The following is a 27,970-nucleotide window of genomic DNA, read 5'->3' on the forward strand; positions in this document are numbered from 1 at the left end:
AATGAAAGCAAGAAGTAAATGAGAACAGGAAGAAAGTCCCACTTCAAGTGTCCTAATTTTCTCTTCTCCTTTCTGATCATTGAAGGTTTGTGAAGAAGAGCAAACATTCTTTTCCTGGAACGTCTCTGGCCAAAGCTATCACTTCCTAAAGATAGGTAATAATACCAGGAATTGTACTAGCGGGCTATAAAACTTGGAATGATAGACACCTGAAATCAGTCTGACACAGGTATTTTCATATCAAAATTACTTTCACAAACTGAATAAAAATCAGTGTAGGTGAAAGCAATAGAATGAAAGTCCAATAATATCTGGAAAAGGGAAACACCAAAAAAATTTTTTTTATTGTTGCAATTTACCAAGAAATGACAATAACAAATAATTGCTGATAACTCCTATAATGTAATAAAATTTGCATGTAAGAAATTTGGGAGTTGATACACCGAACTTAAGAAAAAACATTACATTCACAGTCTATAGTCATCTAACTAGAACTTAAACTGCACATTAAAAAATAAGATCATTGTATGTTAAAATTCATGACGATTAAATCTCCACATTCTGAAAAGTAAGACCTACAAAGTCAAAGTTGTCCTACAAATTACAAGAAAAGAAAATGCTAACACATACACAACTTTATGTGCTGAAATGACCCATTTGGACTTAACACCATGTAATAAAGAAAAATGTCCAAATATCTGTCAACAGGAAAAAAAAGAACATTTCATTTAGCAAACATTCAATAGTTATGCTTTTTAAAACCCCATTTTAATCCTTAATACAGATAGCTAGACCCACAGAATAACCTAATTAAATTTTAAAAATACAAATGGCTTTGAATTTAAGACACTGCCTGTATAAAAGAACATGGATATCTGTTTATTGTTTTCAGATGTGAAATCAACTATTGCAGTTAAGTGGCACAAAACTGACTTTGTTCCATACTAGTTTTATTAGTGAATCTCTCAAAATACCCCAAACAGAGAGCCCATTTTAGTTTCTGACCTAAAATTTGGATGGGAGACTTAAAACCAGTACAAATTCTAAATCTGAATTTTGAGTAGAACAATAATCACAGAAAACACTGGAAAGCCATAATTATAGAGATGTGTCATTATATGTACATTCTGATTTGCTAAGCTGCTCAAAGCAGATACCATAAAATGAGTTGGCTATTCTCAACGGGAACTTATTAGCTTTCAAGCTTACAGTTCTGAGACCCTAAAAATGTCCAAATCAAGGCATCATCAAGACTATACCTTCTTCCTGAAGACCAGCTGCCAGCTATCCTGGGCTCCGAGGATTAAGAGGCACTCTGAAAGAGGTGGGTCACATCTTAAGATCCTACTCATCAAAAGATCCAATTTACAATGGGTTGACACCCATGGGAATAGATTAAGTACATACTTTTCTGGGGTACATACAGCTTCAAACCATTACAAGATGCCAGGTGCTTTCCTGCCTGCACCACGCACAGTCTGCACCAGTGTGGGGAAGAAGGCACTGTTATCATCCCTACTCTACAAACGAAACCAATGGGGCCCAAGACAACTAACTTGCTAGAGTCCATTGGGCTCAAGTCTGTGTTTCCAAACACCATGCTATATTGCTTTCTTAAACACAGAGTTGTCCCACAGGGAATGTTCTGGAAATTATTTCAATACTTAACTCTTTTCTCTGAGGAGAAGGGAATTTCAATTGAAAAGTCAAGGGAATATAAGGAATATTACATTTTAGTAGAAATGGTGCTTTACTTTTAAAAACAAAGTAGCTAGAAAATATTTGAAAATATAAGGTATCAATATTTTTGTCCATTAGGCTTAGAATATCTAGAATGCAGTAACCAAAGTGCCCACATTCAAACCCTTTAAAAATATAAACATCTATGGAAACTAGTACCAATATGTTCTAATGTGTAAGTAACAGTAACTCGCTTGAAGAATAAGCACAAGATTACATATGAAAGAGTACTGCAAAATTTTGAGGTTTTATTATATATCCATTGTTCACATATGTACAAAACGAGAAGTCTTTTTAATGTGGAAATCAACAAAAATAGTTAGGATCTAAAATGGACTCTTACCACTCACTTTGAATAGTTTATTTAATTAAATTACAGTCCCATCCCATTTCACCCCTTTCTTGCTGAAGTTTTAATTAAGCACCTGACTTGGGCATCTGATTGATTGCTGACTTGGAAAGGAAAGCGACTCTGAACTTCAAACCAATGAAGTAGGCCAATGTGCAGATCCTGAAACGTGACATTAGATGAAAGTTTTGGATCTGTGAAAAGTGTCACACCAGTTCTTGCAGGTCGTCTGAAGACCCCTTTAAATGATAAAACCCATCCTTCAAGCAAAAGAGCAGCCATTAGGCCTTAGTACTAATTTTTTTCCCCTCATTGGGGTCTGTGGAATTTTCTGTATTGTTAGTTCTCACGGCTTCCAACAAGTTTTTAATTCTCTCACTTACAAGTCTTTTCCTTTTCTTCTGGGCAAGAGCCTTAGTCTTTGCTATAGGTGGTAGGAGAAGGGCGGCCAGGCCCCAGGGCTGATTACTTGATGGTGAAGGACGATCTTTGCCTTCCTGTTGCAAAATCCAAGCACTTTCTCTGGTCAGTTCAACAAATTTTTGCAGCTGGCTTTGATTTACATTTTTGCTGATGTTGAGAGAAGTTTCAAAAGGATTCTGAATGTGTAGAGGAGAAGATTCGGGTTTGTTTTGTTCCCTTCCCTACAGATTATTACAAAGAAGAATAAATATATAAACAGATGAACAGCTTAAATGTAAGAACAGTTTGGTTAATTTAACAAAAGACCAAAATCATGTAAAATGCCAGCATTAACTTTACATGGTAAACAATTTCTTTCCTAAGGGCACTGGGCATGTATGCATGCATACACGTGTGTGTACACTTACAAGTGATTTTTCCTTACACTGTAGTTTTTATGTGTATTCTCTGAAGAAAAATAAATTAGGCTTATGAACTATGGATGATGATATCACCACTCAGAGGAAAAGTGTCTGGACTAAGTCTACCAATAGAAGTATTTTAAAATACCATAACACTTTTTATTTAATGGGACAGTGCTGGAGAGGAACAAAAATGTAAACAAAGAATGGCAAAAAATAAGATGAAGATACATTTATTTTTTATATTTGTTAAAAACATATCTATTACCTAAAAGTCACTGGGACTAGAAGCACACAAAATTAGAATACTTAAACTAAATATAGAGAATAATGTCTCCCAAGTATGAAATGAGAAAGAGAAGACACAAAAGCTTATTCATTAAACATTTTTTAAAAATAAAAATTTTCTACTACATTCCTAAATATTCAACAATAAGGCTTGGCCAACTAAATCAATACCCTCATAGATGGTGATGAAAGCACAACATTGTGATTGTACTAAAAGACATTGATTATATACTTTGGCTAGATCATATGGTATTTGCATATATTTCAATGAAACTATTGAATAAAAAAATAATTGGGCAAGAAGAGTCAGAAGTAGGAGCTATGTACAGCAGGGGAAACACAGGGAGATTGAGAGGTGAATTTTCTTGTTTACTTTTTTGTCTTTTATTTTTATTGAAATAATGAAAATGCTGTAATAATTATTGAAGTGATGAATGAACAACTATGTGATTATACCAAATACCCACAGATTGTACATTATGGATGAACTGTATGCTTTATTAATATGTACCAATAAAATTGATTTTTTAAAAATCCTCATATAAATAAAAAAAACTGAAGCTATACATCATATTGTGGTGGCTTAGAGTTTTATACCTCAGAAAAACATGTTCTTAATCATAATCCACTCCTGTGGGTGTGAACCTGTTGTAAATAGGACCTTTGATGAGCTTACTTAGTTAAGGTGTGGCTCAAATGAATGGGGATGGGTATTAATCCTGTTAGTGGAGGAAGAGGAGGAGAGAGAAGCCATGGGAAGAGCAAGAAACCAGAAGTCATCAGAAACCAGAGGAGAAAGAGAGCACCGCCATGGGATGTGCATGGCCAAGGGGCAGAAAAGTTAAAGACCAAGATCACCAACAGCCAACCCCAGAATGCCAGTCTTTGAGGCGAAATCCTCATCTTGCTGTCACCTCCATTTTGGACTTCACCTAGCCTCAAAACTGAGCCAGTAAATTCCCATTGTTTAAGTCAACCCACTGGGTGGTATTTGTTATAGCAGCTGGGAAAACAAAAACATTATGAACAGCAGTCATCCATCAGCTTGCATAATCCTTTCCTCTTTCAAATGATATTACAAATATTACTTAAATATTATAAATCCATGGTCAAGATTCTCCAGTGTAAGCAGCACCTGCATATTCTCTAATTTCTCTCCTGGTACCACCAATCTGTCCTCTCTGACCCTAGGGGTAAAAGCACAAAAAAGATAAAGGATTGTGTATGTCTGATGACCATTTCTTCTAGACTGTATTCCAGAGACTTCTGTGTCCCTCCTCTCATTTTTTTTCTTTTCTTTTTTTTTTAAACTAAGTATCCATAAGCTGAATGAGGATTAGAGAAGAATGAACACAGTGAACAGGACAAGAAAATATCTAAGGATACATTTTATGAAGCCAATCTGGTGAGCTTTGTAACCATGCGTGGCAATTTGATATTATTTATGAACTCAAAAAGAAATATAAACTATACATGGAAACTAGTCTGTTCCTCTGGGTGTGATACCCTTTGATTGTATTAGACTCAGCTAAAATGACTGATTATTATGTTGAGGGCTTTGATTCAACCATGTCACTAGGGCATGCAGGGTTAAGTTGCCGCCCCCTTAGTGGGCTATATAAATGGACAGTAAAGAACATGGAAGCAGATAAGAAAAGAGACAGCTCCACAGACATGAAGAGGTCCCGGGAAGAGAAATGAGCCATTCGCCTGAGAGTTTACAGCTGACCTTGTGAAAGAACAGAGCAGCTGAGTCTGGAAAGAAACAAGTCCTGGGAAGACAGACAAGCCATAAGCCAGCCTGTAGCTAAAATCAGAAGATGCTGGACCCACGGAGCCTTAAAAGGGAAGAAGGTTGAACCCTCACAGACGTCACCCACCATCTGGCTTAAACATGTGGCAACAGACTCTGGGTGAGGAAGTACCTCTTAGGGTATCTTGAGTTGGACTCTTTAGGTCCTTCTAACTGTATTCTTTCACCCCAAATAAACACCCTTTATAAAAGCCAACAGACATCTGGTATCTCACTTCAGCACCCCTTTGGCTGACTAATAAACTGTATCACCGAATGCTACACAAAAGAGACCCAAAGTGCCACCACAGTGTCCCCAACTCATGCAAAATGGCCTATGGTTCTGATTATTCATTTTTAGAAAAAATTTTTATCATCCCAGCTACTCAGATGAACCAAAATCACAAATTCACTCCCTTGAAATAAAGCTATTCCTAATGGCGCCTCATGAGGGAATCGTTAAACTCTATCTTTGAAACCCTGAATCCAATTTCTTATATCGGAACACAATTCCAGTTTAAGAACAACTGAATACAAAACGTTTTCCAGAAAACTTTGGAGAAATAGTTCACATTCACAATAACACATGGTGTTAGCAACAAGGGAAAACCTAAGTACCATAGCAGAGCAAAAAGGGCAAGTGACCTAACGTTGGAAGACCTGGCTGTTGTATCCAAGTAATTAGAGGACTGATCTTAGCATAGTCAGACAGGTCTGATAGTTATCATTTTCCTTACTAGTATCCACTACTGTAGCATTTAAATGAAGTAATATTTGTGTTTGGAAAATTAAACTGTCAGTACAATAGAAAATGAGGTACCTAATAACCAAATATTAAAAAGGGAATTGTTTACCTGTCGAATATTTATGGAATTTTTCTCATAGGCAAAATTTCCAAAATACTCAAAAAATTCCTTCAGTAGTAATTCTGCAAGAAAACAAAACAAGGAAAATAAGAGGAAATTCTATTTCAATCCAAAAAAGGGAAAAGAAAAAGAAAACACTTACCTAGTGTTTCTGTGTTTCCCGAAGGTTTAATTCTATTCAAGTCACTAATAAATGTACAGTTGTGGCCTTCAATTATACATTTATCTTCTGTATCTTAAACACATAAATAAAAAATATTTCACATTATATTTTAAAGAAATTTCCTCCTTCAGAAAAGGAAATCTATGACTTAAATCAAAGTTTTAGATTAACGGGTTCTATTATTTGTCAGTGTTCTATATATTTTCAGTTAAGAGGAGTTAAAAATCTTATATACAAAGACCTGAGGCTAGTTACAATATAGTGAAATCCATATTACATTTACTTTAGCAGATCAGGATCACTGTCTTATCAACAACCCAATGATTCCTCATACATCTTTAATCAGTTTCCTAATTATAAATGAAAAAGAAGGCAGATCCCATCTTTCACCACCTTGAATCAATCATATTTTAGATCTCCATTTCCACTCTTACCATTTCTTTATGCATTTATTCAACCATTCACCCACAACGCAAACTGAATGCCCTAAGAGTTTTTTTTAAAACTTCAGGTAACTTCTAAAATGCAGTATTCTACACTCCAGAATGACTGGAATTCAGGACAATGAATTTAACAGCACACTGGATGCAGGAACTCACCTTTTCTAAGAGTATATTTTTAGAAGCAATCATTTTCCTAATTATTGATGACTATATATAGTCACCTTGACATTCCTCACCCATTCTAATCTACCCACCATTTAATATGTAGGCAAACTCCCACACCTATTTCAAAAATCGACTCGACAGCCACTTCCTACCTGAAAACATTTATTTTTTTTTATTTTTTCTTTTCCCTTTCCCCCATCCCAGTTGTCTGTTCTCTATTTATTCGCTGTGTGTTCTTCTGTGCCTGCTTGTATTCTTGTCAGTGGCACTGGGAATCTGTGTCTCTTTTCATCACGTCATCTTGCAGCGTCAGCTCTCCGTGTGTGCGGCGCCACTCCTGGGCGGGCTGCACTTTTTTCGCGCGGGGCAGCTCTCCTTACGGGGCACACTCCTTGCGCATGAGGTTCCCCTACACAGGGGACACCCACCCCTATGTGGCACAGCACTCCTTGCGCGCATCAGCACTGCGCGTGGGCCAGCTCCACACAAGTCAGGAGGCCCTGGGTTTGAACGATGGACCTCCCATGTGGTAGGGGGACGCTCTATCAGTTGAGCCAAATCCTCTTCCCCTGAAAACATTTCATAACTCCAAGCTGTGCTCCTGTCTTTAGCTCCCTCCTCTACCACTCACTCCATGTATTCTGATTATACACATGCTGTCCACTCCCTGTCCCAGTCTGGTACTCCAAGGCCCACTGTCCTAACATTACTGCTAGCTCATAACAATAGTTCACAGCAGTTCACAGTAAAAAATCTAAATGACTGATGGTATTTGATTTTGAATGCCTCTATCAGAGAGAAATTTTTAAAGCAAGGTTCCCTCAAACTTTTTTGTTGTTCTTGTTATTTTTCATTAAGACCTGAGTTATCGACATAAATCTTTCAAAAATTATTCTAGATTCTAACATGTTAATTTTAATAGCCAATTTTATATATGCTCTACTATACAACGTATAGTATACTGAAGGACTTATATACAGTTAGACTTAATCCTACTGCTATGGGAACTGGGCATGTGTTTTACTATTTTAATGATTAACAGTTTATATTTTTTTGTGGCATAGTGCCAGTCACACATACAGATGCCCTCTTAGTTATGTCTTTTATATCTAGAACTGTACAATGGTATAAAACTGGGACTATCTCTATAAGTGTTGCTTTTTTTAACTTGAAGAAGAATAATTATCCCCTAATTTAAGATGGGGCCAACTTTGTTTTTTCAAAAACCCCTAAGGCGTTCAAAGAGCTCGGTTGTCAAGTCTTTCACCTCCTTTTTGCTCTTTCATTTTTCTACTATAACTACCCCAGACAACATTTACACAGTCCAGCACAACAGCCACGAGCCACATGTAGCTATATGAAAATTACAGTTACATATTTACTGAATTTGGTTTCCTTTACGAAGCTTCAGATCTGTGTGAATTGGTACAGCAATTACTACTTTTCTGCATAATACACATGACAAATAACATTCATTGAACAACTTATTCACAGAAATGCAAACAGCAAGCAAGCACCTTACCACCTTTATTAACTCATAATAGAAACTTAATGACAATTTCAGATTGTGTCACCACGCAGACAGATAAACTCTGTTGCACTTTTTAGGGAACTAATGTGCTTCAAATATTCATAATTTGTCACAGAGATCACTACTGGCAACAGCTAGTATTGACGGACCACTGGGGGCTGCAGTAGAGATAATATACGCTGTCTAATTAATTAGGCTAATCTTTCTGGTCAAAACACCAGAAATCAACACTGTGCCAGCCAGGGTGTAATTTTAATAAGTACCATAAAGTCAATAGGGACATGAATAATGAGCATAACAGCATGAGCTGAGTTCATAAGAAAATAATTTTTTTTCTTTTTAAAAAATCCTTTACGTATCCTAATTTTATAAGAGTTTACTGGAATTAAACTGGGTCAGCTGAAAAGTATATAATAAGTATATACAGCTTCTATTATCACAACCAACAGATCCAAACTTCCTAACATGCCATGAGTTAGTAGTATTTAAATGAGAGAAGCCAGTAAGTAGTTTTGCCCTACTAATTCCTACAGGCTAATTAACTATTTAATATTGTGGGGTCAGATAAGGCTATGATGTTTAGGCAAATTGCATTTCTGCTTCCTTCGAATCCACCCAGCTTTGAGTGATTTCTGAAAATGAAAACCTTCAACAACTTCCTCTCAAGTACTAGGATATAATCATGAGAAGAGTCTACATGACTTCAACAGGGTTATACCAAGTGCTTCAAAGTGGCTTTTTTACCTTATAGCTCACCCAACTCCAGAGTGTTAACTCATACTTAGATACTATTCTTCAACACATGTACATCTGCAATACACTTTACTGATCAGTTACACTAACAGACAAGTAGTAGACCTACTACTACTACTACTACTACCTCCCACCACCATCAATAGGTTATAATAACACTTGTCTCTTTGAAAGGGGAGGCAGCCTGTATCCTAGTTGGAAGAATATGCTCCAGGGTAAAGATGGTGAATGAACACAAGCATCTACTTTCACTCCCTCCTAAAACACCACTGAAATGACAGCAAAATGACAAAACCTCAACACAGGGAGGACAGAAGAGACTGGAGCTACTTCTTTTTTCCTTAAGTTAAACAGATGGATGAGTGCAATGATTTAGGAGACCTGAAAACAGTGAACCCCAAGCCAGTAAAATAATAAGATCAATTCTTTTTAAAAAGCCAAGAAAAAAGCAGAGAGCCACTGAAGAACTCCCAAAGGCTCAGGACTGGAAGCACCAGTTATGACTGGAAGCTCGAGGGTTAAAGATACACTTAGGCTTGCTCCCCAGATCTCTTCTTCCCTGACAGGAAACACAAGGTTTATTCTTTGGAGAGGGTTGTAAAATAAAGGCCCTCTAGACTGGGAGATATAATATACAGCTGAGCCTGGAATGCTTGGACCACTTACTTTAAGTGAACAAAGGCATAGTTGAACGCCAATAGGCAGGCCTTTTCCTCCAGAAAAAGAGAATGAATGAGTCTTTTTAGGGAACCTGCATAGCCAAGAGGAATGGCCTAGAGATAGTGAAACCTACATTCCTCGAAAAAACAGCCCGGGCTAAATTATCCCACAATGAAGTTTAGTCAACAAGTCCCTCTCAAGGGCTGGAAGATGAAACTGAGACTATCTCCCCCAAAGAGGAACAAAATAGATAAGAAAATTGGATGACCAGTACAATGGTTCTGATATGTGCATAGCAGCAGCTCAGAGATTCAAATTAGCTTTTTAATTTCTAACTCAAACATGAACAGAAAATCAGAGATTATCAGACATCTGGTAATGTCTGATATATATAAAATGAAAAAACTAGAAGAAACAGAGCCCAGGCAAAGAAAACTTAAAAAAAATCCTTAAGAGATACAGGTAAGAGGACACAGCAGTCACAACATAATGGCAGAACACAAAAAAAAAGGAATATTTCAATAACAAAAAGAGCTTCCAGCAATTAAAAAACATGAAATGAGAAGTACAAAGGTTGGAAGATAAAACTGAGAAAATCCCCCCAAAAGATCAACAGGATAGATAAGAAAATTAGATGACCAATCCAAGGGTTCCATTCCAATATCTGAATTACAGCAGTTCTTGTATTAGGAAAGAAAACAAGGTAGTACATTAAAAATTTAAGGATAATTTCTTGTATCTGAAGGATACAAGTTTCCAGATAAACAGCAAAATGGATTAGGAAAACAAAGCACATCTTTATGGAATTTCAGAACACTTACAAAGGCTTCCATTCCAGAAGAAAATCGTTTCCAACCTAGAAGTATATGTCCTACCAAATTATTAAAAGTTTTAAAGAGACATTTTAAGACACACAAGTCTCAAAACTTTACCTTCTACTTCATTTTTCTTTTTTTTTTGGGCAAAAAGCTCTTGGAGGACATGTTCCACAAAAATGAGGGTACAAACCAAGAAAAAGGAAAACATATGATACAGGACATCCAACACAGGTCTAACTTGGAGGACCTTCAAAAATAATACCAAAATGACAATGAAAGTAGAGCCCAGGATGACAATTGTGCTACAGAGGGCAACCGGTCTAGATTAGAACACACTACAAGTCTCCAAGGATAGTGACGTTAAGGAGAACAGGTTGAACTGCTGGGAGTTGTTACTCAGTCTGGATGGTGGTTCCATGTGTGTGTTCAGTTTGTGATGCAAAAGAAAAATAAAATAAAAAAAAAAAAAATGAATATCACTTCTATGTGTATTACATTTCTGTTAAAAAAGAAATAGAAAGAAAAGCTCTGGAAAGTACATGGCTTTAAATCCTAGCTCTAGGCTCTTCTAATTATGTGGACTTGTAAAATGTAAACAACCTCTGAAAGACTCAGTTTCTTCACCTATAAAATGAAAACAGTAATACTACTATCTCTTAAGGTTTGCTGGGAGGACTGAATGAGATGATGCATATAAATTTCTTAGCCAAGTGATTGGTACAGAGTTAGCACTTAATAAACTGCTCCTGTAGTTCTTATTATTAACTCTTCACCTTCCTGATGTCACAGACTTCCACGAAAGAAGTCTAAGCCAATTTAGCGGGAAATATCAAGGGGGTCACACAGAGCTACAGATCAAAGGGAAGAAAGTAATAGCTCTCTTCTATGCTGAGGTCTTCGCATTTGTGTGTCAAAATGAAAGATGCAGCTTAAAGAATTCCATTTAATTAACCCTGAGTCCTGAGATGGTTTTGGTATTTCCCAGTTTAAAACTGTTTTTATTATTAGCCACATACTGTTTAATGTCAGTATTGGAGCAACGGGTAAAATCAGGAAATAAAAAAAGAGATTTTGAAAAACATGGATATGAGTAGGAAAAAATTACCTTGGTAAATTTTCCTTAAAATGATCTTCACCACATCCTTAATATACCTTCATCTAATTAAAATCTGTTTACAGCAAATTCAGGATATATCTGGAACTTCAAAGACCAAAGATAGGGGAGCAGGTATAGCTCAGTAGTTTAAGCACCTGCTTCCCATGTGCAAGGTCCCAGATTCAACCTCTGGTACCTCCTAAAAAATTTTTTCAAAAAAGATAAAAAAGTAGCACTAATTATATCAAATTTTGTTTTGCATTTATTGGCAATTCACACCTACAATGTGCTATGTGCTTGCAAAAACTAGCCTAACAAATGCTGCTATTATATTTGAAAACAGAAAATTTTAAAACAATCAAGGTAGGATTTTGAAGTGGAAAATTTTAAATTCTAAAACTAATTTTCCTGTTCTGATGCTAAAAGATGTGACTCAATTTAAATTTATTTTTAAAAGGTTGTGGGACAAAAACTAAAGATATTTTTAACTTCTCCACAAACCATATTATTTTTCTTGACTAGTGAAAATTAAAAAATAGGTACTCTACCATCTGTGGGATTATGACTGAATACCTCTAAGTCAGAATCCCGCCCTGGCAGAACGATATAGCAGCGCCACAGTGCCTCGGTTGGCCTCGGATGGCAGGTGCCCGGCCATCTCCATCGGTGGGCCTGTCGTGCGCACGCGCGTGCAACGCATTCCCGCCCCCCGTCGGTCGGGGTCTGGTGCGGAGTGCCCCTCCTCCCGGGAAACGGGGAGCGGCCGGAAATGGGGCCACCCCCTCGCCTGTCACGCACCGCATGTTCGTGGGGAACCTGGTGCTAAACCACTGCAGACGACCTGCTTCTGGGTCAGGGTTTCGTAGGTGGCAGAGCGGCTCCCTCGCTGCGATCTACTGAAAGTCAGCCCTCGACACAAAGGTTTGGGGAAAAAAAAAAAAAGATACTAGGAAGTAACTGAAGGATTTGAAGTGAGATGATGTAACCATCAAATACGAATTTTTGAAAATCACTCTGTTAAAGTGGATGGATGGATGGGAAGCAAACTGGGGGTAAGGAGAAAACAGTATAAACTTTCCCAGGCAGGACCTGGTAAGGCCTGACTCTGGCAGGGGTGGGCAGTACTTGTGAGATGGGAAGATGTCCAGAGTAGACTCCCCCTAACATACACTTGCCTCAGTTCTTCCTCCATTGAACAACTTTTCCTCTTTCTCAGCTTCTAAACTCTAACAGTTCCATGATGATTTCCCCACAAAGGTTCCCATGTTAGCAGTCTAAGTATCAGTGCACACAGCATAAGCTGTGTAGGAAGTGCTATTAACAGGCTGCTTATTGGTCAGGAACTACCCATATTTTCTCTTTATAGTATATCTTATCTCTCTACTATATCTTGAGGTACCTGAAATCATCAACCGTATCCCACTCAACATAACACCTAATGCATAGTCAATAAGCAAAAAATAAAATAAAATTACTGAATGAATCACACTAAGGGATGAAATGAGCACAGGCATGGATGCTGCCTTTTAAGTCAACCTGAAAAGTGAAATTTATATAACTAACCCATCCTTGAAAACTTCCTACTCTTACATTTCAGCTTTTTTCTTAAGGTCGATGTTAAGCTGTACCAACACTTACAGTGATGAGTTTCACAAATCTCTAAAACTCACTGCTAGCAAGTAATGCTTTAGTCTAAACTGAGTTTTTAAAGTACTAACTTCAACTAGAATTAGAAGATGTGTATATATACCAATTTAGTTCAATTCATATAAAGAAAATCTGTTATCATATAAATGTATGCTTTGGGGAGGGAGAACAAGGAAAAGGAGTTAAACGTTACGGTATCTACAAATAATCTAACAAATGAGACAATGTGCATAAATAAAGGTAGTACCATCTGAAATCAACTGCCATATTTCTTTAACTATTGTGGGACAAAGAAAGCATCTTGGAAGATTACAGGGAAAAAAAAGATTACAATAGAATCTCATTTTACACATCCAATATGTTCCAAGACCCTTCACATAAGTTGAAAATTGTGAATAGCGAAACGTATCATTTATTTTTTGTTTTGTTTTTTTAAAGATTTTTTTTTAACTCCCCTTCCACCCCCCCAAGGTGTCTGCTTCCTGTGTCCATTCGCTGTGTGTTCTTCTGTGACCACTTCTATCCTTATCAGCGGCACTGGGAATCTGTGTTTTCTTTTTGTTGTGTCATCTTGTTGTGTCAGCTCTCCATGTCTGCAGTGCTGTTCTTGGGCAGGCTGCACTTTCTTTCGCGCTGGGCGGCTCTCCTTACAGGGCGCACTCCTTGCACGTGGGACTCCCCTACACGGGGGACACCCCTGCATGGCATGGCACTCCTTGCACAGATCAGCACTGTGCATGGGCCAGCTCCACACGGGTCAAGGAAGCCTGGGGTTTGAACTGCAGACCTCCCATGTGGTAGGCAGATGCCCTATCCATTAGGCCAATTTCGCTTCCCGAAACCCATCATTTAATAAGTATTTCTTACATGAACATACCATATTTTTATAAATAAGGCAAATAAACACTCTAGTAACAATAAGTATACTAAATTAATCATAGAATTAATTTTTAGAAATTTTAATTCTATCTTGTTCTCCCTGCCTTCATTTTTTTTGAGTGCCAATCATATAAACCTGAATTTGTATGTGTAGAATTTGCATTAAATTAATTCCCACTATACTTCTAATTTGCATAATAAGGGAAGACACAGAATAGAGTATTAAGAGTACCGGCTGATATACTCAGAATAGAGTATTGGCTGTAATGTAGGAACACAGGAAGAGGAAGAGTGGAAGAGGCTGGACAATTGGATTGTGGCTAGATCAATGAAGCCCTTCAGCACCAAGCTAAGTAAAGCATTTGAGCTTTGCTCTATTGGGAATAAACACCCTTTAAAGATCATTCTAAATGGAGACGATTCAGAGCTACACTTTAAAGGAATTATCTGGAAGCAATATATAGAATGGGTAGATAAGAGTATACATACACTTTGAGCGTACCCCTTAATTATCTTCCTTTTGTAATTCAAAACTATAATATTTTAGTGTCTTCTCCAGCAGTCAACCAAAATTTCAATTTGTCTATAATCTAAATTAAATAGCATGCTAATTTAAAAATATTTCACCTAAGATTGCTTTTTCTAAGTAAAAAGAACAAATTTAGGATCTTTAAAACATCCTCAAACAGTTTTCAGCATCTCTAATATAATTTTAGAGATAGGTTCAGATTTAGAAAGTCATCTCTGAAACTGACCAACTAAAAGCTGTATCTGGGAAATTATTTTTCAAGGTCATTCAAGATTTGGTTACCTATGCAAGAGGTTCCAACAGTTTCATGATTGTTGTGAACAACCCTGCCAACTGACACGAGTAAGACCAAATTCTCAAACATTCTAAAGGTCCCGGTTTCACAAGTCATCTGCCCTCATGACTTCTGGTGGGCATTAGGGAAAAAAAAAAAAACCCCACACACAAATTTTAGATTCATAGGGCTATAAATACGGAGACAAAGTATACAACTAATAAACACATATGGCTTTGAAAACACATGGTAATTATATTCATTCAAAACATCAGAATTAGAAAATAGAAAAAAGATTGCTCTAGCCTTACCTGCTAAGGATTTTAGGTGATTAAGAGTGGGAAGAATTGGGGGTGATCTTCTCTGGAGAAAAAAGATGACCATCATGGTAAGGGAGAAATTTGTGATCCAAGTACCAGGAATACTACTCGTTAAGGAGTGTGCTCGAGCCCAGCATCGAATACCGAACACCAAGGCTCTTACTCGGGAGTCCAGGGTGCCATATATATAAAGGAGTTCAGAACTTTTCAAGGCAATCCTTTCAAAATAAAAAAAGAAGAAATAATTTTCAACCCCCCAAATTATGATCCAAGGGTAGAATAAAGCATTAACACAAAATGCCATGATCGATAATCAAAAGCATGTTTTTGCAATATAAAAATTTAACGTGAATGGCAAAACACCAAATCTATTCATTACCACTAAAACATTCTTTTAAATGTCAATAACTACAATATAATTCTAAACCCTAGAATTTTTAAGTCCAAGTTCCTGAACAAGATCTAAATAATAAGTAAACACTCCAATGAAGTCCTCTTTTATAATTATCAATAAAGATATAAAGGTAAATGTTTACCCCTCAGTCTTACACCTTTGCTATTTTCAGACAAATTAGCCTGAAAACAAAGGAAAACATTCTCTTCATTTTATTAAGAAAGACTGTCATAAAATTCCTGTAGTTCATAAAACAACCAAAATTACCTAAGCTTAATATTTAGAGTACTCAAAACCCATGAAGATAAAGTGTCTATTAAGAAATAAAACTTCAGAACCTATTTTCAGTGTGTCTTAATGTTACAATGCAAATTCAAAAAGTTATTCATTAGAAATATTTTAAAAACAAGTTCCAACTGATCAAAACATGCCTTGTAATTTCACAAAGAACAGACAGAGGGCACACAATCCTTTAAAAGAAGAAATTTCAAACATCAGGGCATTTACTTCCTGGCTTTAAAGAGAACAGGAGAAATGTTAAGTGAGAAATTCCATAACTATTTTAGATATGTAAATAAAGCTAAATTAAAATGAAAAATAAATGTCATATGTGCAAGAGATCTGATATTTTAAAAAGCATTATTACAAGGGTATTTAAAGCCTGAAAAAAAGTATGTTGGAAGTTTTTTAAAAGAAAGAAAATAATACTATTACAAAGATAAATCTCATTTTCTCCGATTTTACATAGTATAAACAAAATGTAGTAATGACAGAAAGGGTGGAATATATTTTTATATTAAAATTTGGTAAAAATCATGACTTTATGAGTTCCTAAAGAGAAATTCATAAGTACTTAAAGTTTGGCTTGTTATGAACACATGTGTAAGACAAAACCCCTAGATTGGCCTTTCTTAATCTACTTTTAGTTATTATTTATCTTATAGATAATATAGTAAATAGTAAAATCAAATACATGCAAAGAGAACAGTAAAGAGGTAAATACCTCAATTCAGAAGTTTTCCCTATGGAGAACCAAGGAAAAGTGATTCAGAAGGGGAAAGGATTTGTCATTCCTACTTATTTTTTTTAAGCAAACAGGTTGTTGCTAGGACAATAAAATTAAAATATGCTAAATAAAGACTATCCAGTCTTAAGCTGTTTAGACTACTTTTGACTAAGTAAAAAAGACACCCTTTATTTGGAACACAAAATTGACTGGACTTGGAGGCAATTCAGAAGTCAAATTCAGGTTGCTGATTTATTTTCTGTATATTCTTAGATACCATAAACAGGTATTTCCATTCTCTAAGTTATATTAGTAAGAACAATGAAATACATTTTTTTTCAGAATATGTGAGTTATTAGCTATGTTAACATTTTAACTCAATATCCTAACACTTTGTGTCATAGCAAAAAATCCAAAGATATAAGAATATAAGAGAAAGTATTTTCTATTTTTCAATCCAAGTGTTCAAATTTTTAAAACAATCAAGTCTGAAAGAGTCCAAAAATACTGCTTCTGCATGAGGAAAAAACCCTTTGCTAATATCTTATAATATTCACATTTAAGACAATAAACTTGAGAGCATACCTATTGTTAGTAGTTAAATCACACTGAAGCCCAGCAGCCTGGTGAGAGAACCTCACCAATGGGCATCGAGCATTTAAGATCTTCTGCAAGCCCACACAACCGGGGCCAAAGTGGTCGAGGCACTCTCCAATCACAGACAGGATCTTCTGAGTTGCAATTCTTTCGGAAGGAACATTTTTCACTTGAAATTCTGTCAGAAAATTTCCTGAGGTCTGAATAACAAAAATATTTGTAAAGGGGAGCTTTTTATAAAAAGGAATGTCTTAACTTTTTCTATAAAGATACTCTAAACAATTTCTAGGTGATAAAAAGGGCACAAAATAAAAACTCTTTATGCAAACAAAGTAGGCTTAACAGGTCTTCAGCTATACCTTTTGTTTCTCCAGAGTTTAAAGAACTAACTTGAAGAAAGTCATTGCATTTTTATAATTTATTTACTGTAGTATATTATATATCATAAAATACAGTATTTCGGACTTACTCTATATTCAGTGAGCATACATACATTTGCCCTTTCCTAATTAGTCATTTAATCTTAATATAGGGGAGCAGATATAGCTCAAATGGTTGAGTGCCTGCTTCCCATGTACAAGGTCCTGGGTTCAATCCCTGGAAACTTTTTTTTAAAAAATTAATGTAATAAGCTATAAATCCACATTAGTTAAAAAACAGGGTATCACAGGCACAAGAACTGCTTTAGCAGGTCAAAAGAAAACAGTATAAATATTCCTATATATAGGACTGGACTAGTTGATAAAATGAACTCAGAAAATTACTGAGCAAATATTTCTATTCAATGTGTTAAGTGTCCATTTAAAGCAAAATAAAATAAAATACCTCGATCCTTAGTTTAGCCCTAAAATTAAAGTTAATTCAATATGGATCAAAGACTTTAAAAAGTTTTATCAGAAAAGGACTAGAAAACACTGGATGAATGTTTTTATCATCTTAGAGTAATAAAGGATTCTCTGAGCATAATACAAAATTCCAGAAGACAGAAAATAATACGACTGCATAAAAATTAAAACCATACTGGGAAGCAGATGTGGCTCCAGTGATAAGGCCTCTGTCTACCACATGAGAGAACCCAGGTTTGATCTCTGGGGCCTCCTGGTGAAAAAGAATGAGAGAAAGCATGCCTGCACAGCGAGCCAAGTGCCCACATGGTGAGCTGAGTGCCTACATGAGTGCCCACGTGGTGCGCCAGTGCCGTGTGGTGAGCCAAGTGCCCACGCAAGGGCCCACACAAGTGCCCGCATGGTAAGCCAAGTGCCTGCGCGGTGAGCAGAGTACCCATGTTGAGTGCAGAGAGCCAGTGCCCACTCAAGTGAGTCACGCAGCAAGATGATGACACAACAAAAAAGAGACCAAGGGGAGAGTCAAGGTGAAGCACAGGAGAGACCAGGAACTGAGGTGACGCAATTGACAGGGAACGTCTCTCCACATCAGAAGCCCCCAGGATTGAATCCTGGTGAATCCTAGAGGAGAAAGACCAGAAGAAAAGACAAAAAGAAAAAGAGATACAGAAGATCACTCAGCAATGGACACAGACAGCAAAAACAGCAGGGCAAGGAAGAGGGAGGGGGAAAATAAAAAAAATTAAAACCATCTTAAGGCAAAATCTATACTCACAAAGAGACAAAACAAGACAATAATCCATATATATATGTCACACAAATGGCTAATTTCCCTAATGTGCAAGCGTTCTTACAAATGAATAGAGTAAGAAAATTTGCCCAATTTCTTAAATGGGCAAAAGAGCGTTGGATAAAAAATTTACAGAAAAAATAAAAATGGTTAAGAAACATAATAAAAGATGCTAATGATTTTTAGAAACTAAAGAAGTAAAAATTAAAGAAACAAAGACATTTTTCATTTATCAGACTGGCAAAAACCAGAAGACTGACAGCAGCATTGGTGGCTGTAGGAAAATGTACTATACTCTTGGTGGCAGTATAAACTGGCACTGTACATACTGTTTGGATACTATGTTGTATTTATTGAAACTTTGGATGTGTAGCTATTAAAACTCCAGGAAATGATTTCAAAGAAACTCTTGCATCCATGAGTCTATCCATAAAGCCATTTACTCACTTCAAGCATTGGTCATAAGGCAGACACCTTTCGGGAGATCTCCTTAAGCTCCTGAAAGGCTCCTCCTGAAAGGCTCGTTCCTACTGAAAGGATTAAGCCCCCAAGAGTCATGTTTCTACATGGAAACACCCTCTCCCCCTTATTCCCAGCACAGATCAGGCTAAGCACCTCAAGAACATATTACATATTTATCATAAGATCTCTCCTGGAAATTGGAACTGAGATTGAGAGACAACCAGTTAGTCTCTGCTTGTGGCTGGAATTATATACTCTGAAGCTTTGGAGAAGACATATTCTAGCCATAAGGATGAAAATGGACTGAAAATCAATGGGAGTGGAGGGGAGTGAGGAGGAGAGAATGAGATAATTGAAGCAGTTTGTGGAAAGATAACAGAAAGGACACTTCCTGGATTTCTGATATTGTTCAGGTCCTAGTTCTAGTTCTTTCCTAAGAGCCATTATGAAGTCTGTGATGGTTCTCATACTTTTTTTGCTTAAAGTAGTGTGGGTTGGTTTCTGTTATGCTGTATAAAGGTATATTAAGTAAGACAGTTGGCAACAAAGCAAACAAAGACACCACCCTGTCTAACAAAATAGGGGAAATATTCTGTAGCCATTGGAAAAGATGCAGTAGAGGGTGAACCGCAAAGACACTATTAACAGGGGAAAAAAGTCACATTATAATCTGTATAGAGTAAGGATCCTATTTTCCTTTTAAAGAAAAAAAAAAACCCACAAAGAAACATTTATATAAGCAAAGGGAAAAACCCAGAATAAAATACATTAAACTATTCACAGTTGGTATTTTGGGAGGAGGTGGACCATTAGAGATATTTATATTATACATTTTGTACCTATTTTGTACCTTTTAATAATCAGAAAACAGAATAGACAAATACAACCTGTATATAAATACAAACAATCCCACCCCACACATGAACATGTTATTTTCTCTATTGATTTCTATAATCTAGATAGATTCTATTTACTAGGGTACTTTTACATTAAAGGTAGTAAAACATGGATTCCCTTTTAAGAACATTAACATTTCAGAAGTCTGGCTAGTTCCTTTGTGAGAACACATTTTTTGTAACTTTCCTGTTTCTTTAGACCATTTTATTTTAAAATATAAACACCTAAAATTTATATGGGAAAGAGGAACCCAAGTAAGAGAACATGACAAAGAAAAAGCAAAGAAAGAGAAACATCCTCTGTGAAGATTAAGCAGGACCTGAAGAAAGATTTTGGATCAAATAATTTCAGGATGGCAAAAGGAAGTTAATTTAGAATTCTCTCAGACCAGATGGTGGAGAAGTAATGTCAGACTCAAGTTCAGAAGCCAATGAAGGGTTAGAAGCATCAAAGAAAGGAGATAATGTATTTTATTATTATTATTTAAATACTACAAATGAGGGAAGAATAAAATCATTTGGCTAACAGAAGTGAAATGACACCAGAAAAACAAAGATTTGAGCAATGGAATTCGAGCCAAGAAATTGGAGACATGTGAACTTTGAGCAGGACAGTAACCATCACTGAAGCTGTTCACCAAATTGTCCCCATCTGCCTTCCTGAGTTTGGGTAAGAAAGCACTTTCCCCATCCCTCTGAAGTTAAGCACAGTCATGTGACAAGCTCTGGCTAATGAAATGTGAGAGAAGTTTAAAGAGCCAGCACTCACTTTCCCAGCGCCCTTCCCACTCAGTGACAGTGGAAGCACATGCAGAGATGAAAGCTTTGCCAGCCTGGGTGCTTGCAAGACAACAACATCTAGAGTGCACCTGTCAGCCTAGTTTGGACATTTAGACTTAGTGAGAGGAAATAATTCATGTGTTAAGCCACTGAAATTTGGAGACTGTTTCTTACCAAACAAAAACTTGGCCTAACCTGACCTATACAAGAAGAAAGAGATCAAGAACCGCATTGGGTACTTAGTTCTCTGCACAGAACTAAAATGTTGCAATTTTGGAAGATCCAGGTGATGAAACACACATCTTTCATAACCAAAGGTAAGATACTGAGAAATTACTCTCCTTTATAAGTAAAAACTAAAAATACCTTTCAGAGACAGCTATATCATTAAACATTTCTTATTATTTGCTATTTCTATACCACTACCTAGTTTTGAAAATAGTATTGCATATTCTTCCTAACAAGACCTTGTTCCTAAGGTCTTGTTAGGAAGAATATGCAATTAGGAAGAATATGCAATACTATTGCATATCATGCCAGAATCTAATTAGGAAAAACTAGAATTTAAGCACATTGTCCACAGCAATAATTTTTTAATAAACTATTTTTTAATAGTTTCAAACTTACAGGACAGTCACAAAATACAAAACCCACACACAGAACTAAACTATTTCCTGCCCAGATACCCAAATCCACCAACTTTTAACATTTTGCCACATTTGCCACATGCTACCCATCCACTTATCTAGCTACCCACTTCTCTCCATCTACTTTCCAAACATGTGAGTGTAGTTTGTATATATCACAATCTCTGAACACACAATATTTCCCTTTTCCTAAGAACAAGGATATTCACTTAATGTAGCCATATTAAATACAGCTATCAAGTTCAGGAAATTTAACAATGATATAAAGCTTACAGTCTATATACTATTTTTTAAATACACGCAAATAATGTCCTTCAGGGCATTTTCTCCTTTTTAAGATATAGTCCAGGATCATACATTGGATTTAGTTGTGTCTCTTCAGTCTCACTCTCATTTTCAATTGTGGAAACATATTTACAACATGAACTTTCCCATCTCAAACACTCCCAAGCATACAATTCAGGGGGATTAATGACATTCACAATGTTGTGCTACCCTCACAACCACCTATTACCAGAACTTTCCCACCACCCCCAACATAAAACCTGCGCCCATTATGCATTAACTTCCATTTTCCCCCCACCTTCATAACCTGTAGACACTCTGTCTCTATGAATTTGCATATTCTATTTTATGTAAGTGGAATAATAGAATATTTGTCCCTGTGTGACTTATTCACTCAGCATGATAACTTCAAGGTTCAATCAGAACTTTATTCCTTTTTATGGCTGAATAACATTCTACACACACATACACACATTTTGTTTATCCACTCATCGGGTTTTTTAATGGGCATTTTTGGGTATACACCTAGAAGTGGGACTGCCAGGCCACATGGTAATTCTGTTAACCTTTTTGAGGAACCACCATGTTTTCCACAATGACTGCACTATTTTACATTCTCACCAACAATGTACTAAGACTTCTATTTCTCTGCAACCTTGCCAGCACTTATTTTCCAATTTTTTAATAATAGCCATGCTAGTGGGTATGATGTGGTATGATATTGTGGTTTTCATTTGCATTTCCCTAATGCAAAATGATGCTGAGCATCTTTTCACATACTTATTGGCTATCTGTATATCTTCTCTGGAGAAATGTCTATACAAATCCTATTTCTAAATTGGTTTGTCTTTTTTTGTTGAGATTTAGGAATTCTCCACATATTGGCGATATTAAAACTTTATCAGAAATATGGTTTCCAAATATTTTCTTCCATTCTGAAGGTTATCTTTTCACTTTCTTGGTAATATCCTTTCACATACAAAAGTTTTTAAGTTGGGGAGTGAATGTGGCTCAAGCGGTTGAGTGCTTGCCTCCCACACGAGGGGTCCTGGGTTCACTTTCCAGTGCCTCCTGAAAAAAACAAACAAAACAATGGAAAAAAAACAATTCAGGGAAGCTGAGGTGGCTCAGTGGTTGAGCACAGCTTCCCACATATGAGGTCCAGGTTCAATCCCCAGACCTCAAAAAAAAGTTTTTAATTTTGATGAACTCTCACTTATCTGTTTTTTTTCCTTTTGTTGCTTGTTCTTTTGATGTTAAGTCTAAAACTCCACTGCCTAATACAAGGTCCTGGACATGTACCTCTATGTTTTCTTTTAGGAATTTTATGGTTTTATTTTTTATATTTAGGTCTTGAATCCATTGTGAGTTAATTTTTGTATATGGAGTGAAGTAGAGGTCCACCTTCATTCTTTTGCACGTGGAGATTCAGTTTTTCCAGCACCATTTAATGTTCTTTCCCCACTGAATAAACTTGGCACCCTTGTCAAAAATCATTTGGCCGCAGATGTGAGGGTTTATTTCTGAATTCTCAACTCTATTCCATTTATCTATATATCTGCCCTTGTGCCAATACCATTCTGGTTTGATTACTATAGCTTCATAACAAGTTTTGATACTGGTAAGTGTGAGTCCCCCAACTTTGTCCTTTTTCAAGATATATTTGGCTACTAGAAGGTCCCATGCCCTTCCATATGAATTTACTGATCAGCTTTTCCATTTCTTCAAAGAAGGCTGCTGGAATTTTGATTGGGATAGTATTAACTAAGTAAATTACTTCGGGTAATATTGATATCTTAACAATAAATACTCTTCCACTCCAAGAGGATGGAATATCTTTCATTTCAGTCTTTAATTTCTTTCAGTAATTTGTAGTTTTCTGCATATAACTACTTCACATCTTTGGTCAAATTTATTATTACTTAATTTCTTTTAGGTGCTATTGTAAGTGTATTTGTGTGTGTTTAACTTGTACCCTACCACTTTGCTGAATTCATTTAGTACCTCTAGTAGTATTTTTGTAGATTCTTTGGAATTTTCTCTATATAATATCATGTCATCTATGAATAGGCATAGTTTTGCCTCTTCCTTTCAAATATGGAACTTTATTTCTTTTTCTTCGCTAACTGCTCTGGGCAGTACTTCCAGCACAAAGCTGAACAGCAGTGGTGATAGCAGGTGTCCTCCTGTCTTGTTCCTGATCTTAGAGGGAATGCTTTCAATCTTTCACTAATGTATATGTTAGCTGTGGGTTTTTCATATAGGGCCTTTATTATGTTGAGGAAGTTCCCTTCTATTCCTAGTTTTCTGAGTGATTTCATCAAGAAAGGCCACTGGATTTTCTCCAATGCTTTTTTTGGTCAAATGAGATTTTTACCCCCTTTCATACTATTAATATGGTTTATTACATTGAGTTTTATGCTCGAATTACTCTTGAATTCCTGGAGAAACCCCAAAAGATATATAATCCACTTAATGTGCAGCTGAATTCAATTTGCTAGGATTTTGGGAAGATTTTTACACCTGTATTCATACGGGATAGTGGCCAACAATATTCTTTTCTTGTGATATTTCACCTGGCTTTGGTATTAGGGTGATACTGGTCTCATAGAATGAACTGGGAAGTGTTCCTTCTTCAGTTTTTTTGGAAGAGTCTGATAAGGAATGGTATTAATTCTTTTAAGGTTTGGTAAAACTGATAGTGAAACAATTTAGTCCTGGGCTTTTCTTTGTTAGAAGGTTTTTGATGACAAATCCAGTCTCTTTACTTATTATTGATCTGTTGAGAGCTTCTATGTTTTTCTTGAATTAGCTTAGGTAATTTACATGTTTCTAGAAATATGTATTTCATCTAGGTTGTCTAATTTGTTGGTGTATGATTATGTATAAGATCCTCTTATAATCCTTTCTATTTCTGTAAGGTCAGTAGTAATGTCCTCCCCCTTTCATCTGATTTTTGTTATTTGCATCATTTTTCTTGTCATTCTAGCTAAAGTTCTGTCAATTTTACTAATCTTTTCAAAGAATCAATTTCACAGCAATAATTTAGAACACAAATAATAGCATTTGGAATTTAGTCACCAATTTTTACTTCATTATCTAAGCCCTCTAAGACAAATAATATTATTTAGAAAAAGGAAAACTAAAAGAAAAACCAAAGTCAAGCATAGTTTTAGCTTAGAATTTTGTGGTAAAATGATCTTCATGATGTCAGAGGATACATTTCACATGAGCATTTTTCACATATTTAAAACATTTATGAAAGCTTACGTTTACTATTTAGTCAGTAAATAGCTTTCACTTATTCATTAGCAAAGAATCTGTTTAGAGACTATGGCACTTAAGACATTATGCTAATGCTATTAAGACAGATAAACACACATTCTTCTTGACTGCTGTCAACTCTAGCTGACTTTAAAACAAGTGTACAAAGGATTATAAAACAAGGTAGGATGCAAAGCAAGTACTAAAGGGATAAGAGGAAGAAGAGTTCATGATTGTTCAAAGTGATCAAAGGAGAAGGCCTTATCAATTTAAGAGTTGTGGTAGATTGAGTTTTGTACTCCTTGAAAACACGTTTTGATCTTAATCCATTCCTATGGTCATGAAGCCATTGTAAATAGAAAGATGTTACTTTTTAGTTAAGTTGTGGCCAACTAAGTAAAACTGGGTCTTAATTCTATTACTGAAGCTCTTATGGAGAAAGCCACAATAGATAAAGTCACATGGAAAACAAAAAAACTAGAGTCAGTAGAACCCAGAAGAGAAAGAAGACATGACCATGTGCACTGCCATGTGACAAAAAGCCAAGGACCAAGGATTACCAGTAGCCAGTCCCAGAACGTCACAATCTTCAGGGACAAAGCACTGCCTTTCTGTTACCTTAGTTTTGGAATGCTAGCCTTAAAAACTGCAAGCGTAAGGGAGGTGAGGTGGTACAAGAGAACGATCACCTCTCTCCCACTCCAGAAGGTCCCAGGATCGGTTCCTGGAGCGGCCTAATGAGAATTTAGCAGACACAGAAGAACACACAGCAAATGGACACAGAAAACAAGAGAGAGAGGGGGGAGAAATAAGTATTTTTAAAAAACTGCAAGCCTGGGAATGGATGTGTTTCAAGCAGTTGAGCACCTACTTCCCACACGGGAGGGCCCAGATTCCTGGTGCCTCCTTAAAAAAAAAAAACAAGCCAAGCAAACAAACAAACAAAAAAACAGGGGCGCTAATGTGGCTCAAGTGGTTGAGCACTGGCTTCCCACATATGATGTTCTGGATTCATTCCCCAGCCCCCAGTTCTTCAAACAAATAAACAAACAAAAAAAACCCAAGAGCCAAAAATTCCCATTGTTTAAACAGAACCATTATATGGTATTTGTTTTAGCAGCCAGGAAATTAAAACAGTAGCGCTTTACTTTTTCACTGTATTTTGTTTCTGGTATCAAAATTACTAATAATTTTTAAAAGCAAATAATCCAAAATATACATTTATAACAATACTTTCATTAGTTAAACTTACAATTTTTCAAAATAGTTAATAAGACCAAAGCACTCTTTTAAGACATCTTTTTCTAAATGCCTCTATATTCCAGAAATCTACCCCAGAATTTTCTAAAAAATTCACAATGCCTCTCTCTGCTTCCAAGAAAAAGGTTTCCTACCTTGCATAACAATAAAATATAAATAATAAAATAACATTACTGATGATGCTGAACATTTCAACACTCATTATGTGCCAAGCAGTGTCCTAAGTATGTCACATGTATCAGTTCAATTAATCCTTTCAAGCACCCTATGCAACAGGTGCTATGTCATTATTCTATTTTACAGACTGGAAAATTGAGGCACAGAGGAAATAAATAACTTACCCAGGATCACAGAGAATTACCACTCTGCAGTTTGTTTCCAGAGACCTCAGGCTTTTCTATTCTTTTTTTAATACTTCCTTTATTTTGCAAGTATGGTTTATAGTTTTGGCAAAAATACATATACACACATACCAAGAACAGAATATCAAAAATATTATCATAATACCTGGCTGCCTTTTTGTTTTTTTTCCACTTTATTTTTTAAACGATACTTTGATTACATAAATGTTAGAGTGAACATATAGGGATTCCCATATGCCCCACTCCCCACACCTCCCACATTTTCCCACAATAGCAACATCTTTCATGAGTGTGGTACATTCACTGCAATTGATAAACACATTTTGGAGCATTGCCACCAAGCGTGGATTATAGTTTACATTTTAGTTTACTCTCTCATTCAACTCTGTAGGTTATGGCCAGATATATAACAGCCTGTATCTGTCGTAATGTCATTCAGGATGATTCCCAAGTCCCAAAAATGTCCTCCTATTACATCTGTTTTTCCCTTTCCCTAACCCCAGAACATCCATGGGTCACTGCCTCCACAACAATGGTATTTCTTACATTGCTAGAACCACAATAAGTCTATCGTAGAATTCTAATATGTTTATTTTGGTCCATAATTTATTTCCCAATCCTGAGGACTCTAGGATGGTGATGCCCATTCCACCATTAATTGAGGGAGACTCCAGGCTTTTAACCATTACAACACACTGCCACACTTCTTGATTATTTGGTTAAGTCTTTTATTAAAATTAACCTAATATAATTTAACTGTCCCTGCTTGCAAGTTAATATGATATCAAGTACATATTGGTCTTAATAATTAAGACTGATCCGTTTAATTTTTATGTTTCCTATTTCCTAGCTAGTTCCAATTCAAGAAGTATATATTGAGCAAAATAAATGTGCAAGGTAGAATGCCTAGTACTGTGGGAGCAGAAAGTGAACAGATGTGGCTCCTATCCTGCCCACACTTCCGATATAGTAGGAGATATACAGAATGACCACTGAATAAGCACCACATAGAAAGAATTTGGCAACAGACAGAAATGACCAGCAAGATACTAGAAGAAAGGAGTGGCTGGCTGACTGGGATGGAGATCAAGACTCAAGGACAGCTTCAAGGAGGTAAAATCTGGAGTAGGCTTTGAAAGCTGCATAGGAAGGACAGTTGGGGAATAAACGGAAAGCACATTCTTGACTGAAGGGAAAGAAAAACTCCTGGCTCATCATGAACATTCTGAAAGTACTATGTAATGG

The 27,970-nt window shown here is 36.2% G+C and overlaps 1 protein-coding gene across 1 annotated transcript in view; it reads right to left on the reverse strand.

Annotated features, from left to right (window-relative positions):
• Positions 1–323: 323 nt before the first annotated feature.
• MTPAP (mitochondrial poly(A) polymerase) overlaps positions 324–27,970 on the reverse strand; it is a 48,107-nt gene continuing 20,460 nt past the window's right edge. The window contains exons 5-9 of the mRNA XM_004455817.4: positions 17,123–17,334; positions 15,129–15,355; positions 6,002–6,094; positions 5,848–5,921; positions 324–2,733 (exon numbers count right to left, since the gene is read on the reverse strand). Of these exons, the coding sequence (XP_004455874.2) occupies positions 2,371–2,733; positions 5,848–5,921; positions 6,002–6,094; positions 15,129–15,355; positions 17,123–17,334 (969 nt within the window). The 3' untranslated portion in view covers positions 324–2,370. The remainder of the gene's footprint in view (positions 2,734–5,847; positions 5,922–6,001; positions 6,095–15,128; positions 15,356–17,122; positions 17,335–27,970) is intronic.

The sequence above is a fragment of the Dasypus novemcinctus genome, chromosome 5 (assembly GCF_030445035.2).
Source record: "Dasypus novemcinctus isolate mDasNov1 chromosome 5, mDasNov1.1.hap2, whole genome shotgun sequence".
NCBI lineage: Eukaryota > Metazoa > Chordata > Mammalia > Cingulata > Dasypodidae > Dasypus > Dasypus novemcinctus.